The sequence below is a fragment of the Elephas maximus genome, chromosome 12 (assembly GCF_024166365.1).
Source record: "Elephas maximus indicus isolate mEleMax1 chromosome 12, mEleMax1 primary haplotype, whole genome shotgun sequence".
NCBI lineage: Eukaryota > Metazoa > Chordata > Mammalia > Proboscidea > Elephantidae > Elephas > Elephas maximus.
This window is the reverse complement of record NC_064830.1, coordinates 100,148,394-100,161,998: the sequence shown is the minus strand read 5'-3', so window position 1 is coordinate 100,161,998 and position 13,605 is coordinate 100,148,394. Positions and strand designations below refer to the sequence as shown.

Genomic DNA, 13,605 nt, shown 5'->3' with positions numbered 1-13,605 from the left:
GAGGGGCACTGGGCAGGGAGCCTTGTCCTCTAGTCAGCCTGAGTTATCACCAGAGCTGAGCGCTCAACAGCGAGACCTCTCCCCCCAATGTTTCACTTCTGGCTGGGGTGCCAGGAAGGAAAAATTAACGTGATGGGAGAGAAGTGAGGCTTGTGAGAAATTGTGAGTTCCCCGGTGTCTTTCCTAGGGGAGAGAGAGCTGATCCTTCTAACTGCTGAAGTAAAATGCCCAAGTAGGGTGAAATTAGATGAGTATTTGTGTACGTGAGAGCAATGACAGTAGCCTTTATGTCAGAGCCACACTTGTGACTTGATCATTATGATAACAGGTAAGCGGGAGGAGGAGCCACAGCTGAGAAATAATCCTGGATAGGTAACCTCTTGCTGTATAACAATGCCCCCCGCCCCCACCAACTTCAGCCATTTCATGAGGCGCTCAGTGTCCATGGGCCAGGTATCTGGATGGGCGCAGTGCAGGTGGCCTAGAATCTCAGCTGGGGTGATTCAACAGGTAAGGCCTGGCATCTTTTGGAAGCATCCTTACTCACTTGTCTGGTGGTTAATTCTGGCTGTCGACCAGGGCTTCAGCTGGCCTGTGGTGAGAACATCTACATGTGGCTTTTCCATCCAGCCTCTTCCTGGGGGGCTAGTTGGGCTTCCTCACAGCATGGCATCTGGGTCCCAAGAGCCAGCATTCCAAGAAAACCAGGAGGATGAGTGTGGCATTTTTGTGACCTAGCCTTGGACATCACATAATGTCACTTCCACCAGCCTCTGCTGCCTGAGGCAGTGACAGGGGTGCTCCCACATTCAAGGGGAGGGGATCCAGACCGCCACTCCACAGGAGGAGTGTCAGGATCTCATGGCAGAAGATAACGTGGCATGGGAGATACTATGGTGGCCCCAATGGGTAAGGCATCATGATGGGGATGAGCGTCTGTACCCAGGGCTGGTGTCCAGCCTGAGGCCCAAGGCTTAGCTGTGGGGCGCACGGGGGCTGCCCAAGTGTGGGAAGACTGGTGTTCCAACATCTTTCAAGCAGACACCCACATTTTGTGAGGAGCAGTGTACTCAGGAATATCTATCACAAAATACATGAAGAACTTTCCATGGCCCTGAAAGGGTCAAGGTCCGTACTTGGCATCTACCGGTATATGCAGCAGACTCGCCTTTGTTGATTTGCCGAGCCTTAAAAAAAATAAAAACTACCTCAACTTCAGCTGCTCTTTGCAGCTGAGATGAAAAAGGCAAGAACCTTGGGTTTTGAAGGTTTGTATTCAGAGCCTCAGGATTCAAGGCTGGAGGAGGGAGGAACAACAAGAATGAAAAGCTTTGATTTTCACCGATAGCACTAGGATTCGTGGCCAACATTGAACTTTCTGGATGGGGAGGGGTGTTGTGGGATCTTACCTTTGCAGAGCAAGAAGCCTCAGGTGATCTCATGTGACTGCCTTGGTTTACCGATTTGAGACCGAGGCCCAAAGGGTCATCAACTTATCTGAGGTTCCACGGCTGGAGTTTAGCAAACAGAGCCCAGGCTGGAAGATAGCCAGGTTCGTGAAAGACACTCTTTATCTCTAAACTTTCCTCTCAAATCTGTGGCCAGAGCTTCGTGGGGAAGTTGCTAGATGTGAGTTTTGCCACTTTGCCCCATGGTAGAGGCAGCGGGCAGCCAAGTCAGTGGCAGCTGGCTGAGGGGAGGAGCAGGAGATTAAACAATATAATGTGGGATGGAGAAAGCACAGGCAGGGCTCATGGTTTCCAAGCACCTAATGCCAACCACGTGCCATGTTCTAGAATTTACAAGAAAATAGTCCCCCTGAGGGTGACAGTCTCTCCCCCTGTGAGGGTCCCTGAGGGTGACACCCCATCCCCCACGGGGAACCTCCAAGGGTGAGACCCCATTCCTCATGGGGACTCCTGAAGGTGATGCCCCCATCCCCTCACAGAGCTCTCCTGAGGGTGACATTCCCATCCCCTTAGAGGCTTCCTGAGGGAGACACATCCCCTCACAGAGGCCTCCTGATGGTGACACCCCCATCCACTCTGTCTTGGTTATCTACTGCTGTTATAACAGAAGTACCACCAGTGGATGGCTTTAACAAACAGAAATTTGTTCTGTCACAGCCTAGGAAGCTAGAAGTCTGAATTCAGGGTGCCAGCTTTGGGGGAAGGCTTTCTCTCCGTCACCTCTTGTGGAAAGCCTCTGTCATCAGTCTTCCCCTGGTCTAGGAACTCAGCATGGGGACCCCAGGTCCAAAGGATTCACTCCACCCCTGGCTCTTCTTGCTTGCTGGTAATGAGGTTCCTCTCCTCTCTGCTCACTTCTGTCTTTTGTATCTCAAAAGAGATTGACTGAAGATATAACCTAATTCTCATTAACATAACTGTCTCTAATCCTGCCTCATTAACATTGTAGAGATTAGGATTCACAACACAAGAAGAAAATTACATCAGATCACAAAATGGAAGACAACTGCACAATACTGGGGACTATGGCCTGGCCAATTTGACACACATTTTTGGGGGATACAATTCAATCCATAATCATAGTCCAACCTTTTGGCCCCCCAAAATTCATGTCGTTGCCACATGTAAAACACATTCACCCCATCATATCACCCCAAAAGTCTTTAATCAACTCCAAATCCAACTTGTATCTTGGGGCAAAATTCCTCTTCATCTGTGAAATCTAGAGTACAAGTTATCTGCTTCCAAAGTACAATGGTGGACCAGGCACAAGGTAGACATTTCCATTACAAATGGGAGAAATTGGAGGGAAAGAAGGGGAAAAACAGGCACCAAGCAAGTCAGCAGAACACATTAGCTCTCAAGGCTTGAAAATAATCCATTGTTCTCTGAGACCACTTAGGCCATAACCCTGCCTTGCAGACTCTGGGTGTTTGCCACACTCCAGATTCTGGATGGAGGCCCCTTGGCCCTGGGCTTCAGCTCTGCCTTCCAGGCCCACCGGTATGGCAACCTGCTCCCTTGAATTTGGGCAGCCCCATTCTCCTAGTCCATCTGAGTGGCTACCCTACCCCTCGGCCCCAATGTGCCCCATTCTGTTCCTTGGGCATGGCCACCTTGCCCCCTCAGCTTTGAACAGCAGATCCAGTCCCAACCCACTGGCACTCATGAAAGGCAGCCCCACACTCTGGAACTGAGTTGGTGAAAACCTGACTCTTCGAAACCTAGAAGTCTATGGCCCTGTCCTGTGAGACCCAGCTGGCCATGGCTCCACACTTTGAGGTCCCAGAGGTGTTCTGCTTCCTGTGTTCCTTGTCTCTTCAGCTTCTGCTTCCTGGTTCCTTGGCCTCTTGGCCCCTCAGGCTCTTCTCAGGCAACTGTCCCAAAAAAGCTCGTCAGCTCTGCCAATAAGTTCCTGGAGGCACCGTACTCTGCCAGGAAGCCTCCTGCCCAAAAGCTCTCAGCTTTCTTTCTCTGTGGGTCGGCTCCTGTGCCATCATGTGCTGGTCTCCTTGTTCTGCCACTGCCATTTGTCTGCTGCTGCTTCTTGCCATCTGCATCATCTCTGGTGTTACAGTTTTCCTCATTTCCTTCTGAGTCCTCACCAGAATTGTCTTTGATGTCCATAATTCCACCAACAGTCTCTTCAAGGCAATCTAGGCTTTTACTATTAAAATCTGTTGCCACTGAGTCAATTCCAACTCATAGTGACCCTACGGGACAGAGTAGAACTGCCCCATAGGGTTTCCAAGGAGCATCAGGTGGATTCGAACTGCTGACCTTTTGGTTAGCAGCCGTAGCTCTTAACCAGTACATCACCAGTGTTTCCAACTATTAGACACTTTAAAACTCTTCCAGCCTCTACCCATTACTCAATTCCAAAAAAACTTCCACATTTTTTTTTTTCCTAGTCTATTAGACACTTTAAAACTCTTCCAGCCTCTACCCATTACTCAATTCCAAAAAAACTTCCACATTGTAGGTATCTGTTAAAGCAGCACCCCACACCCGGTACCAGATTTTGACTTAGTCATATGTTGTTGTTAGGTGCCTTTGAGTTGGTTCTGATTCATAGCAACCCTATGCACAACAGAACGAAACACTGCCCGGTCCTGCACCATCCTTACAATCGTTATTATGCTTGAGCTCATTGTTGCAGCCACTGTGACAATCCACCTCGTTGAGGATCTTCCTCTTTTCCACTGACCCTGTACTTTGCTAAGCTTGATGTCCTTCTTCAGAGACTGATCCCTCCTGACAATATGTCCAAAGTATGTAAGACGCAGTCTCACCATTCTTGCTTCTAAGGAACATTCTGGTTGTACTTCTTCCAAGACAGATTTGTTCGTTCTCTTGGCAGTCCACGGTATATTCAATATTCTTTGCCGGCACCGCAATTCAAAGGCATCAATTCTTCTTCAGTCTTCCTTATTCATTGTCCAGCTTTCACATGCATATGATGTGATTGAAAATACCATGGCTTGGGTCAGGCGCACCTTAGTCTTCAAGGTGGCATCTTTGCTTTTCAACACTTTAAAGAGGTCCTTTGCAGCAGATTTACCCAATTCAACGCGTCGTTTGATTTCTTGACTGCTGCTTCCATGGCTGTTGATTGTGGATCCAAGTAAAATGAAATCCTTGACAACTTCGATCTTTTCTCTGTTTATTATGATGTTGCTCATTGGTCCAGTTGTGAAGATTTTTGTTTTCTTTATGTTGAGGTGCAATCCATATTGAAGGCTGTGGTCCTTGATCTTCATCAGTAAGTGCTTCAAGTCCTTTTCATTTTCAGCAAGCAACGTTGTTTCATCTGCATAATGCAGGTTGTTAATGAGTCTTGCTTCAATTCTGATGCCCCATTCTTCTTCATATAGTCCAGCTTCTCGGATTATTTGCTCAGCATTTTTTTTTTTTTTTTTATACAGATTGAATAGGTATAGTGAAAGGATACAACCCTGGAGGACACCTTTTCTGACTTTAAACCAATCTGTATCCCCTTTTCTGTCTGAACAACTTCCTCTTGATCTATGTAAAGGTTCCTCATGAGCACAATTAAGTGTTCTGGAATTCCCATTCTTTGCAATGTTATCCATAATTTGTTGTATCCACACAGCTGAATGCCTTTGCATAGTCAATAAAACACAGCTAAACATCTTTCTGGTATTCTCTGCTTTCAGCCAGGATCCATCTGACATCAGCAATGATATCCCTGGTTCCATGTCCTCTTCTGAAACCAGCCTGAATTTCAGGCAGTTCCCTGTCGATATACTGCTACAGCCATTTTTGAATGATCTTCAGCAAAATTTTGCTTGCTTGTGATATTAATGATATTGGTTTATAATTTCCACATTCGGTTGGATCACCTTTCTTGGGAATAGGCATAAATATAGATCTCTTCCGGTCAGTTGGCCAGGAAACTGTCTTCCATATTTCTTGGCATAGACGAGTGAGCACCTCCAGCGCTGCATCTGTTTGTTGAACATCTCAATTGATATTCCATCAATTCCTGGGGCCTTGTTTTTCGCCAATGCCTTCAGAGCAGCTTGGACTTCTTCCTTCAGTACCATCGGTTCCTGATCATATGCCACCTCTTGAAATGGTTGAAAGAACTGAACTGAAGATTTCAAAGGGCGGCTAGAGAAGACAAAGTAAAGTATTATAATGACATGTGAAAAGAGCTGGAGATAGAAAACCAAAAGGGAAAAACACTCTCGGCATTTCCCAAGCTGAAAGAACTGAAGAAAAAATTCAGTCCTTGAGTTGCAACAGTAAAAGATTCTATGGGGAAAATATTAAATGATGCAGGAAGCATCAAAAGAAAATGGAAGGAATATACAGAGTCATTATACCAAGAAGAATTAGTCAATATTCAACCATTTCAAGAGGTGGCATATGATCAGGAACCTTAGTCATATAGTGCTGCTGTAACAGAAACACTTCAAGTGGATGGCTTTAGCAAACAGAAATTTATTCTCTCATGGTCTAGAAGGCTACAAGTCTGAATTCAGGGTGCCAGCTCCAGGAGAAGGCTTTTTCTGTCACCTCTGGGGGAAGGTCCTTGTCATCAATCTTCCTCAGTCTAAGAGCTTCTCGGTGCAGGTACCCCAGGTCCAAAGGACATGCTCTGCTCTTGGCTTTTGCTTGGTGGTAACAAGGTCTCTCTCCTGCTTGCTGCTGTCTTTTACATCTTAAAAGAGATTGACTCAAGATATAATCTCATCCAGTAGGTTGTGTCCTGCCTCATTAACATAACTGTCCCTAATCTTGCCTCATTGACATCATAGAGGTTAGGATTTATAATACACAGGAAAATTACATCAGATCACAAAATGGAGGAGAACCACACAATACTGGTAATCACGGCCTAGCCAAGTTGACACATATTTTTGGGGGATGCAATTCAATCCATAACACCCTCACAGAAGCCTCCTGGGGGAGATGCTCGCATCCCCCATGGGGCCTCCTAAGGATGACACCCCCATCCTCCATGGGACCTCCTGTGAGTGGCACCTCCATTCCCTCACAGAGGCCTTCCGAGGGTGACACCCCAACCCACATGGGGATCTTCCAAGGGTGATACCCCACCCCTCTGCTCTGGCCTCCTGGTGCTGTTTCCTCAGCTCCCTGTCCGCCCTGTGGGGTGGGTGGGCCTCTGTGTCAGGCCCCCCTTTGTTCAGTGAGTGGCTAGCTGGGCAGAAGCTGGGGGAGGGGCAGTCTGCTTGGGAAAGGCTCCCCAGCAGCCCTGACTCCTGTTAGGCCCTCAGTCTCTCAAGGCTGAATCTTCCCCTGGGCGGAGCTGGACTCTTGAGGGGAAACCTGCAGGGAGAATCAGGCAACTGACAGGCCCTGGAACTGGTGAAGCCTGGGTGCTTGGTTAGAGCTGACTGCCCCTCAAAGCACACGCTCAGTCAGCCACGCTCACTGACATTCAGGCACACACGCACATTCATGCACACTCGTCTACACACACACACATTCTTGCCCACACATCCACACAGTTGCACACTCACACACGTATCTACACTCTTGTACATGCTCTCCCAGATCCACACACTTGCCTACACACTTACCCACACATTCACACACACAGCTACACTTTCATCCACACACTCATAAACACACTTGTTCGCACACATTCTCATACACACACATTCACACACTTGTACACACACCCTCACACACACACATTGGCTCCCACACTGACATTCACACCCACACACCCCCCACATTCACACTCACATGTCCACTATCCTCATTCACACACACGTTCATACACACACAGACACACAGACACACACACACACACAGACACACAGAGGGACTGGCTTTGTTAAACACACAACAGGTTTCATTAAAAGGGAACTTTTCTATGAGGCCATTCCAGAAAACTTGAAAAATTCAGAGAAGTAGAACAAAGAGGGAAAGAAATCACATCTCTCCCCAGGCCGAGAGAACCTCTGCTGATATTTTAGTCAATGTTCTTTGCATCTGTGCTCCACGGTTTTAAAAGCCATCGGTGGCTGTGATCCTATGATTTAGGGTCCTGCTTTCCGCTAACCACGATGAATGCATTTTGCTTGTGTTCTTCCAGACTCTTCTTCTAAACGATGCGGCTTTGCCCAGCCACCCTGCACCCCTGTTGGACAATTAGGTTGTCTCTAATTAGTTGCTCTTTTAAGGAAAGCTGCTACGAACCTCCTGGTGCTGGGGCGTTTTTCTATATTTAGGATTATCTCCTTAGGAGAGGCTCTCGTTAGTGAAATTGCAGGTCTCAGTCTGAATATTTTTCAGCCCGGAGGAGCTTTGAGAAGCTGCAGAGCCAAGACTATACGTTGGGTGCTGGCTTAGCAGCTGTCACGAGAGGATCTGGCCCACATTCCAGACCGGCCTTCAAAACCTGGAGGCCCCTTCCCATCCGCTTTCCAAATGGGTATTTTTATTTGCTAAATTCTCTTGATTTCAAATTTATTAATTGCTCAGGAAATAGTTATTTGTTGTTGTTGTTAGCTGCCTTCGAGTTGGCTGTGACTTGTGGCGACCCCACGCACAATGAAAGGAAACGCTGCCTGGTCCTGAGCCCCCTTCACAGTTGTTGTTGCGCCCGAGTCCACTGTTGCAGCTTCTGTGTATTTTGAGTGCCTTTCAACCCAGGGGCTCATCTTCTAGCTCTGTGTGTGACAATGATCTGTGGTCATCTATAGGGTTTTCACTGGAAACCCTGGTGGCGTAGTGGTTAAAAGCTACGGCTGCTAACCGACAGGTCGGCAGTTGGAATCCGCCAGGCGTTCCTCGGAAGCTCTGTGGGGCAGCTCTGCTCTGTCCCACAGGGTCGCTCGGAGTCGGAGTCGACTCGCCGGCAGTGAGTTTGGTTTTTTTACAAGGGTTGTCATTGGCTAATTTTTGGAAGCAGATCACCAGGGCTTTCTTCCTAGTCTGTCTTGGTCTGGAAGCTCCACTGAGACCTGTCCAACGTGGGTGACCCTGCTGGTACTTAAAATACCAGTGGCATAGCTTCCAGCATCACACAGTAACATGCAAGCCAACACAGTACGACACACTGAGACGGGGGGTGGGAACGATTGTGAAGTCATGCCAATTAGGAACTGCAGATAAGCCAAAAAAAAAATTAAGTGGATATAGATCCCATCAAACAGTACGTCCCCACACCCCCCACGTCTGTGTCCAGGGAGGGTAGTGACCTCCAGGTGGCTGTTCCCGGGATTGAGGAGCCTGAGTCTCAGCTGCCACCTCCTCCGTTAGCCCCAGGGGCCCAGGCTCCTCTGCCTGGGGCCTGGCAGCATCGCTCTGTGGAGACAAATGACTGACCCCCAGAATGTCCACACCCTGATGCCCGGATCTCGTGACTAAGCTAGGTTACATGGTGTCTGAGTGTTCTGGGGCCTGCTGGAACAAAGTACCACAAAGTGGGGGCTTGAAACAACAGCAATTGATTCTGTCACAGTTCTGGGGGCTCTGGGTCTGAATTCGGGGTGTCAGCAGGGCCATGCTCTCTCCGAAGGCTCTAGGAGAAGATCCGTCCTTGACTCTCCCAGCTTCTGAAAGCCCCCAGAGGCTCCTTGGCTTGCAGCTGCAGCATAACTCCTTCTTCATGTGGCCACCTTCCCTCTGTGCGTTTGTGGCTCTTCTCCTGTTTTATAAGGACACCACTCAGATGGCATCAGGGCCCACCCTACTCCAGAAGGACCTCGTGTTAATTGATTATATCCTCAAAGACTCTGTTTCCCCAAACAAGATCTTGTGCACAGGTACCGGATTAGGACTTCAACCTATCTTTTGGGGGATACAGTTCACCCAATAACACATAGCAAAGCAGATTTACAGTTGCAGATGGAATTAAGGTTGCTAATGAGGGGACCTTGAGATGGGGAGATGATCCTAGGTTATCCTGTTGGGTCCAACATCATCACAGGAAGTGGGAGAGGGAGGCAGAAGAGGAAGAACTAGAGATGGCAGCATGAGACGGATTCTGCGCGAGATTGCTAGAGGAGGGGGGCACAAGCCAAGGAATACAAGAGGCCTCTTCAAAACAAAACAACAACAACAAAACAAACCCATTGCCGTTGAGTCTATTCTGATTCACTTGTGTCGGAGGAGAACTGAGCTCCGTAGGGTTTTCACGACTGATCTTTTTATGGAATCAGACGGCCACGTCTTTCTTCTGCACCATCACTGGATGGATTCAAACTACCAACCTTTTGGTTAGCAGCCAAGCACAAACCATTCGCACCACCCAGGGACCCTAAACCAAACCTGTTGCTGTTGAGTGGGTTCTGACTCATGGCGACCCCCTGTGTTACAGAGCAGAGCTGTTCCAAGATGCTCTAGAAGCTGGAAAAGGCAAGGAAATTGATTCTCCTCTAGAGCCTCCAGAAAGCATGCAGACCTGCTGACACGTTGGTCTTTCTTAGCCCAGGGAGACCTATGTTGGACTTCTGACCTCCAGAACTGTAAAAAATACATCTGTTTTAAACCAATTAGTTTGTAGTAATTTGTCACAGCAGCATAGGAAACTCACACACCTTGAAGGCTCCCCAGTGGCCTCTCCTGCCCTTGCCGTGCTCCCAGCCAGCCAGTGAAGTGAGGGGGGAAAGCAGGTGAATAAAAGAACGATAGGAAGGAAACACCATCCACCCCTTCCTCAGATGGAACGATTTCTGGTGACCTTTAAGAAAAGTTATCTCCTGTCCTTGCCAGATGTTTCTGCAACAGGTGTGGATGAATTTGATTCTGAGATGTAAAAAGAAAACACAACCCTAAAATAATGAAGAAAGCGAATAAAAGCAATTATTATTTTTGTTAAAAAACGTGTTAGAGTATGCAGCTCTTAAAAAGAATAGGGTGGGTCCAACCGCTGCAGCCTCCACCAAACTGAGTCTAGCACAACTGGATGGTGCCCGGCTGCCACAGCTGACTGCTTTGACAGGAATCACAGTGGAAGGTCCTGGACAGAGCTGGAGAAAAATGTAAAACAAAATTCTAACTCACACACACACAAAAGACCAGAATTACTGGCCTGACAGAGACTGGAGAAACCCTGAGAGTATGGCCTCCGGACACCCTTTTAGCTCAGTAATGAAGTCACTCCTGAGGTTTATCCTTCAGCCAAAGATAAGACAGGCCCATAAAACAAAACGAGACTAAAGGGGCACACCAGCCCTGCGGCAAGGACTAGAAGGCAGGAGGGGACAGGAAAGCTGGTAATAGGGAACTCAAGGTCTAGAAGGGAACTCAAGGTCTAGAAGGGAGAGGGTTGACATGTCGTGGCGTTGGGTAACCGGTGTCACAAAACTATATGTGTACTAATTATTTAATGAGAAGCTAGTTTCTTCTGTAAACCTTCATCTAAAGTACAATTAAAAAAAAAGAATAGGGTGGGTCCTAATCCAATCTGAGAGTTGTCCTTCCAAAAACAGACACAGAGGGAAGACGTGAAGATGGAGGCAGAGATTGGAGTGATCACCAGCTGTCACCAGAAGCTGACAGAGGCATGGACCAGATTCTCCCTCAGAGCCTCAGAAGGAATCAACACGGGCAACACCCTGATCTTAGACTCCCTGCCTCCAGAGCTGTGAGACAATGAATTTGTATTCTTATAAGCCACCCACTTTGTGGCACTTGGTTATGGCAGCTCTAGAAAACTAGTACACAATGACCTGTTTTATTTTATCTAAAAGGAGCCCTGGTGGTGCCGTGGTTAAGCACTAGGCTGCTAACCAGGGGTTGGTGGGTAGAACAACCAGCTGGTCCATGGGAGAAAGACCTGGTGATCTGCTCTCCTAAAGATTATAGCCAAGAAAACCCTATAGGGCAGTTCTACTCTGTCCTATAGGGTCACTATGAGTCAGAATTAGCAACAATTTTTTTTTTTTTGTGCTATTTTATCTAAAAATATCTAAAAGTAAAAATATAGGCCACCATGAGATGAATTTATTCCCCAACCCACTAACAACCCCTCTGGGGTTGGACGTACCTGAGCTTCTATCCCAGCCTTGGGCAAGTGAAAGACTCTTTTTCTTTTTTTTTCCTTTTATCTTCAGCAAGCTTTATTTTGCTTGAGTCAAGCAAAAGGAATCAGCGGGGGACTAAGCCTCTCCAAAAGACTGACTCGAAAAGGGAAGCAAGGCTAGGGCTTATACGGGTTTGGTGGAGACAATAGAGTAATGAATATTTAGTGGGCTTCTTTCAAGGGGCGGGTACTTCTCTGAATGGCAGTGCATGTTAATTAGGTTGTGCATGCATCTGGAATCCAAGATGGAACCCACTGATATTCAAGATGGAGTCCTCTCAGCAGCCCTTGACATCACTTACTATGGGATATAGCGCAAGTGCACTGATCTTCGGCACTACATCGCCATCTTCGGAGGGGTGAGGAAGATTAAACAGCGGTCACACTTTGTTCTTCTGATCATGTGGAGCCTGTAAAGTGGGAAGGGACTAGAAAGACACTAAGAAGGAGATAGTAATTCACAGGTTGTTTCAACCTTATCTCATGTTGACAGGGTGTGCTTCCTGTTTACCCAACTTATAGATGGTAGTCTTTTAACAGCTCTTTTGTTCCACCAGCACAGTTAACCCTGTCTGTCTCAATCCCCCCCGAGAGATTTCATACTCATGATTCTTTATGACAGTGTAGGGGCGGAGGTCTCTTCTGTAACTTCTTCAAGCTGACACCAGGTTTTTGGCCTGCAGAAATCTCTCCCTATCTGGTATAAAGTTTTGTAAGGACTGGCAGTCTCACTTTCAAGAACTTTGTTTCTTCATCCATAAAATGGGGTGAAGGTGGACCCACCTCACAGGCCATTGTGAGGATTAAGTGCAATTGGCAAATGTTTTGTGATAGATCTATTTATAACAACAAAAAAGAACAGCTTCTGAGGCTGCTTAGGTACAACCAAACACCTCATGGGATTTGGTTCCTTGTTTTGGAGGTTTAGGGTCATGATTTCATGGGACATCCCAGTTAATTGACCTAATAACGTGTTTAGAGCTTCTGTTCTACCTTCTAGTTCATTCTGTAATGCCTGGGGTCTTAAAAGCTTCCAAGCACCTATCCAAGGTACAACGATTGGTCTCTATTCACCTGGGGCAACAGAGAAAGGACAGTCAAGAATAGAAGGAGGATTTGAAATGTGTGGCAAATTGCCTCCATAACAACCGCTTCCTTTGCCATGAGAACAGAAGAACTGGATGGTGCCCGGCTACCATTACTGAAAGTTTTTATTGAAGATTTTATGGAAGAATCTTGATCAAAGCGGGGCGGGGGGATGCAGAACAGAATTTCAAATTCTTACGGGATCCAGACTTTCTGGAATCATGGAGGCTGGATGAACCCCTGAAACTATTGCCCTGAAATAATCTTTAAACCTTAAACCAAAAATATCCCCTGAAGTCTTCTTTAAATGAAACAATAGATTAATTAGTAAAGAAAGTCTTTTTTTAGCATTGTGTTCTTATAAAATGTATTTATATGGGGTCAAATTGACAACAGCAACTCAGAAAAGTAGAGAGGAACCTTAGAAGGCAGTGAGTTTATGTAAATGGAGGAAGAACAACTTGGAAAAAGAGGGTGAGAATGGTTGCACGACTCGAAGAATGTAATCAGTGACACTGAATTGTACAATAGAAATGGTTGAATTGGTGTATTTCTCAACAACAACAACAACAAAAATAAATTAAACAAAAAAGCAGTCAAGTGGAGGGAGTGCCCAGGCCGGTGCCTGGTACACAGTAGGTGCTCAATAAGTATGAGCTATTGCCCTCACTCTTCATGCCCTCCTCTGAGCTGAGTGTCCCCCAGCTCTGGCTGCAGCCTAAATCAGACTCCCCCTGTGGAGCACACAAATTGGGGGCCCTTCCTTGAGCCAGTGTCCCCTGCCCCGCCCTCAACTGGGGTGAGCATGGGGACAGAAGCCAGAAGAAAGGTAGGCGGGAGACCAGAAGCAGAAGAGGGGCGGCTTACAGCCGACACACAGCACTTGTGTGTGGAGGAAAAACACTGTCTTTGAACAAACAAGCCTCTGAGTCCTGTCTCCCAGAAGCACTATTATCTCAGAATAGTGCTGCTTCCAAAGAAAAGAAAAAACACGGCGAGGGAGAGAGGGAGAAGGAAAAGCCG

General features: G+C 47.1%; 1 protein-coding gene across 1 annotated transcript in view; it reads left to right on the top strand.

Moving 5' to 3' along the window:
• The window catches only part of FBXL18 (F-box and leucine rich repeat protein 18), a 53,748-nt gene extending 42,504 nt beyond the window's left edge, over positions 1-11,244 (top strand). Inside the window, exon 5 of the mRNA XM_049903135.1 lies at positions 10,904-11,244. Coding sequence (XP_049759092.1) covers positions 10,904-10,922 — 19 coding nt within the window. The 3' untranslated portion in view covers positions 10,923-11,244. The remainder of the gene's footprint in view (positions 1-10,903) is intronic.
• The last annotated feature ends 2,361 nt before the right edge of the window (positions 11,245-13,605 follow it).